Source organism: Myzus persicae, unplaced genomic scaffold (assembly GCF_001856785.1).
Source record: "Myzus persicae strain clone G006 unplaced genomic scaffold, MPER_G0061.0, whole genome shotgun sequence".
Taxonomy (NCBI): domain Eukaryota; kingdom Metazoa; phylum Arthropoda; class Insecta; order Hemiptera; family Aphididae; genus Myzus; species Myzus persicae.
This window is the reverse complement of record NW_019104081.1, coordinates 118,178-122,587: the sequence shown is the minus strand read 5'-3', so window position 1 is coordinate 122,587 and position 4,410 is coordinate 118,178. Positions and strand designations below refer to the sequence as shown.

At 28.6% G+C, this 4,410-nt stretch overlaps 1 protein-coding gene across 1 annotated transcript; it reads right to left on the bottom strand.

The window, feature by feature from the left end:
- Positions 1-2,444: 2,444 nt before the first annotated feature.
- On the bottom strand, positions 2,445-4,098 carry LOC111038474. Its single transcript, XM_022321599.1, has 5 exons — positions 3,978-4,098; positions 3,309-3,419; positions 3,165-3,236; positions 2,641-3,095; positions 2,445-2,556 (listed from the first exon to the last, which is right to left on the bottom strand). The coding sequence occupies exons 1-4, from the start codon at positions 4,096-4,098 to the stop codon at positions 2,992-2,994; spliced, it is 408 nt and encodes a 135-aa protein (XP_022177291.1). The 3' UTR covers positions 2,445-2,556; positions 2,641-2,991.
- Between the last annotated feature and the right edge of the window lie 312 nt (positions 4,099-4,410).

Sequence of the window (4,410 nt, the reverse complement as noted above, 5' to 3'; positions counted from 1 at the left end):
CAGTCTTGAGAAGCAAATATAATTATACGACTATTAATTGATCGATTATCATAAAATAAAAACTTTTGCTGATTAGGTTCTGCTGTCATCGTCCACTTACCCTCTAATACGAATTCTTTGGAAGAAATTGTAGGATATAAATTGTTACGGATTCTCCTTAAATTTCTTTTTACATTATTTTCATTTGACATCAAACAAGCAGCTACGTCTGTTAATTTGGTAACTTCTTTTGCGTACACTTTAAAGGTGCGTTTACATTAGGCCGCGAACGCGAACGAATGGTATAAAATGTAACCGAACGAATGTGAACGCATATTCGCTTGACATTCGGCCGCGACCGTTTACATTGTTCGGTCTTTCGTGTTCGTCAGTCTTCGCTTCCACAAAAATCTTCGCTCCCAAAAAATACAACTAAGTTAGTTAGTATCGACACAGCTTCTGTCGAGTAAGCAGGCCCTGATTTAGTGAAATAGGAGCCCTGTGCACTATAAACTTTGGGGGCCTTTTTTAACAAAAATTGTAAAAAATATGACTGATATAACTATCGATGACTTATAAGTGATTAGTGTAAACCGTATGAAAACTACGCATGCTGCGGCGGCCTCCTTATAAATAGGTTATAGTTACTACTTACTATAAATCTTATTAAAAATATCTTTTATTTATGGTAGCAAAGTATAGAATAGGAAGGCCGAAGGGGCCCTTCAAATTTGGGGGCCCTGTGCTAGTGCACCGCCTGCACATGCGTAAATCATGGCCTGCGAGTAAGGACTGTTGATTTTTTGATATATAATTTAAAGCCTTTTAACCAGGACGAAATTGATTTGTGTTTAATTTGAATATTTGTAATTTTTATAATTAAAATGTCATCAAGTGAAGAAGATGATTTGTTATTAGCTGCTTCAAGTTTTATGCTCATGAAAACATTAATAAAAAAAACTTCAAAAACAAGAAGAAAACGTCGCTGGTGGATGACTTCGTTGTACGGTAACAGAGGATTGTATAGTGGAACTATGTTGCTAAATGACCTGCAAAAGGAAAGTCATTTTAAAAATGCTGCAGAGTGTCATATGATACGTTTAACCAATTACTCACTTTAGTTGAGCCTAAAATTAGAAAAGAAAATACAAAGTTTCGAAAAGCTATACCCTCTAATGAAAGACTGGCATTGACTTTAAGATACTTGGCGACAGGTGATTCATATGCGAGCTTGTCATTGGTTTTTAAAATTTCAAAATCATCGATTACACATATTATACCAGAGGTCTGTACAGCCATAATTGAGGTTTTACAAGACTACATACAGGTAATTTTTTTAATACACTAAAATTATAAATGAATAAATAAATATATCCTTTTTAAATAACAATGTATATTTACTAAAAATAAAATATTGTAAGTAACTCGTAGGTATAAGCAATAGATTAACATTATTAAAAAATTAAAATAAATAAATCCTTTTTAAATAACAATATACACTTAATAAAAATAAAATATTGTAAGTAACTCGTAGGTTAGGTTAGGTTAGGTTAGGTTAGGTTTATTATATTTTCTTTCATCGCATTTAAGGCACGACATACTTCAGCTTCAGCAGAATCAGGATTATGAGAATGTTTTTGAAATTTTGAAATTTTGCTTTTGGACGAATTTATCGTTACACTACCTTTACAATTATGTTTCTTTCGTTGAACACAAGTACATCTGAGCCCATCACCAACTTCTTTATGGAACACATAAATATAATCATTAATTATCACTTTTGTTTTAATTATTTCAATTATATCGGAACATTCTGAGTCCATATTGAATGAATATTATGATAATAATTACTTTTAAATAAAACTGAGTACACACTACACTACAACAGACACTAACTAGTAAGTAGTAACTAATAACTATTGCCTGATGCCTATAGCCTATAGGTACTTACCTACTCACGATTATCGTCATTGTAATCGTAATCGTAATCGCTCGGTTTAACTAATAACTATTGCCTGATGCCTATAGCCTAAAGGTACTTACCCATGGGCGGATAGGCCATTTTTGGCCTACCGGGCAATTTTAAAAAGGGGCCCCCACATGAAAAAAAAAGTTGATCGCTTCGCTCGCAAGTACATTATTAGGTGAATTAACAAAACATTAAATCTACAACAAAAGTACAAAACACATTTTTCAAATCATTTATTTTTTTTCAATTTTAAATTAATAACATTTTACCAAATACTAGGCTCTTAGCTCCTAATTTATTAATGATGTCTTCAGAATCAATTTTATTGAGAATATCTTTTTCTACATTCATTAACAACATACTCTCTAATACATTCTGACTTATAGTATTTCTTAAATAATTTTTTACAAATTTTAATTTAGAAAATGTACGTTCTCATTCTACTTGTGTAATGGATAAAGTAAGCATAAATTTATATGCAAAATGGAGTCCACTATATGTATTTGCGTATAAATTATATTTCACCAACACTTCAAAACAGCATGTAACACAATACTTGGCACTGGAACTATGCACACATACTATAATATCATCATCACTCTTGTATCCTACAAAAAAATATAAAATAAAATAAAATATAATTATTGTTAATTTTATTTTTTAATATTTATGTAAAAATAAATATAGATTACCATTTTCAGAATCATTACCATCATCAGGAACTTGATTATTTAGTTCATCATAAACACAAGCAATGGTTTTTTTCAACTCTCTCCATTTAGATGTAAAATCAACATATTCATTTCTAAAATCATCATAAGTTATGTCCGGTATAAAATTTCTGATTTTTTCATATATTTTTACTAAAGCATTTGTTGGAAGTGGTAAATCTGGTTGAAAATTGTTTGGATCGAGACAAGAAAAATCGGCACATAGTTGTTCATGTTTTTCAAATCTTGATGAAATACTTTCAATGACAGTATCAAACACTAGGTTGTAAACATTGATTTCATATGCACGTAATGGATCTATAATAGGATCATCTATTGAATCATAGTCAGTAAAATGGTCATGGTATCAACATTTTCAATGTCTTCAACTGTATTAACTTGAATTTTTTCATTGTCTTGCTTTAAAGCATTGACATCTAGAAAGTAAAGTTTTCATTTTTTAAATAGTTAAGTTAAAATGTATAGAAAAGTTAACTAAAAATTACCATCATCACTATTCAGCTTTTCTCTTTCATTTTCAATAACAGTACTGTAATATTTTTTAAGATCACTGTCACCTAGAGATAGAAATTTGAAACTACATTTATATAATTCAAATTTAGATATATATTATATAGGTAGGTAGGTACCGTTATCAATATTTGAACAGGTTCCAACTGTTGTGATGGTATCAACATTTTCAATGTCTTCAACTGTATTAACTTGAATTTTTTCATTGTATTGCTTTAAAGCATTGACATCTAGAAAGTAAAGTTTTCATTTTTTAAATAGTTAAATTAAAATGTATAGAAAAGTTAACTAAAAATCACCATTATATATAAATATATTATACATTTTTAACAACATCTATATTCCATTATCAATTAAGTACATCTAATTATAAAAGTTTAGTGTTTTAGTTAGGTTTTTATACTTCAAATAATGTTGAAAATTATAAATATAATACACATTAAAAACACAATTTATGTTTAAAAAATATTAGAAAATTTATTTGACATCCCTTACTTATTTTATACTGTTAATTGCTATTAAGTGTAAAAAATATACTAAGATAGATATAAAATATAGTATCTTTTAGTTAATATTGTACATGAATAGGTACATGATAATATTATATTATAATATATATTATAATAAGCACCTATATCATATTATCAATATTACCATACATTATTAATTATTATAGGTAGATAAATGTATTAAATAATAATAAAATATATTAAAATATAAAAAATGCATAGGTATTAGGTAGGGTATGGTACCCATAGTTATACCTATGTGACTATGTGTGTACTTACTTGATTTTACAAAATTTAATTTTTTTTGATTGGGGTTTTGTGCTTCCTTTCTTAGCAAATCTTTCTCCTTCTTTTTTCTTTTAGCACTTCCGCTTTTATGTGATTTTTTTGAATTGCCCATTGAAAAAAGTAAAACAGCAGCACGTAAACGCCTGTTATAGCTGCATTATGTACTATGCAATATGTAAAAACTAATAAATAAGTTACACTGAAACTAATGACTTATGAGTTATGAGCAACGACGTAACGTAATGTCCGCAATAGTGAAATAAGTATAATATAATAATGGTAGTTCTATAATTTGATTGAGATAAGATACCAGTAAAATAGTAAATACTACCTACAGTACCGGCAGTACCGCAAACAAATACACGATAGCACTGAAAATGTTCAATATTTAGTCTAAAATTATTCTAAAAATAGTATCTACAAC

What these genes read in the sequence shown, in the direction of transcription:
- LOC111038474 (XM_022321599.1), bottom strand. Translation starts at nt 4,098, where the DNA reads ATGGGCAATTCAAAAAAATCACATAAAAGCGGAAGTGCTAAAAGAAAA. An exon ending in ATTAAATTTTGTAAAATCAA is followed by an intron (nt 3,420 to 3,977) that starts GTAAGTACACAC and finishes TTTACTTTCTAG; the next exon opens with ATGTCAATGCTTTAAAGCAA. An exon ending in CTGTTCAAATATTGATAACG is followed by an intron (nt 3,237 to 3,308) that starts GTACCTACCTAC and finishes TTCTATCTCTAG; the next exon opens with GTGACAGTGATCTTAAAAAA.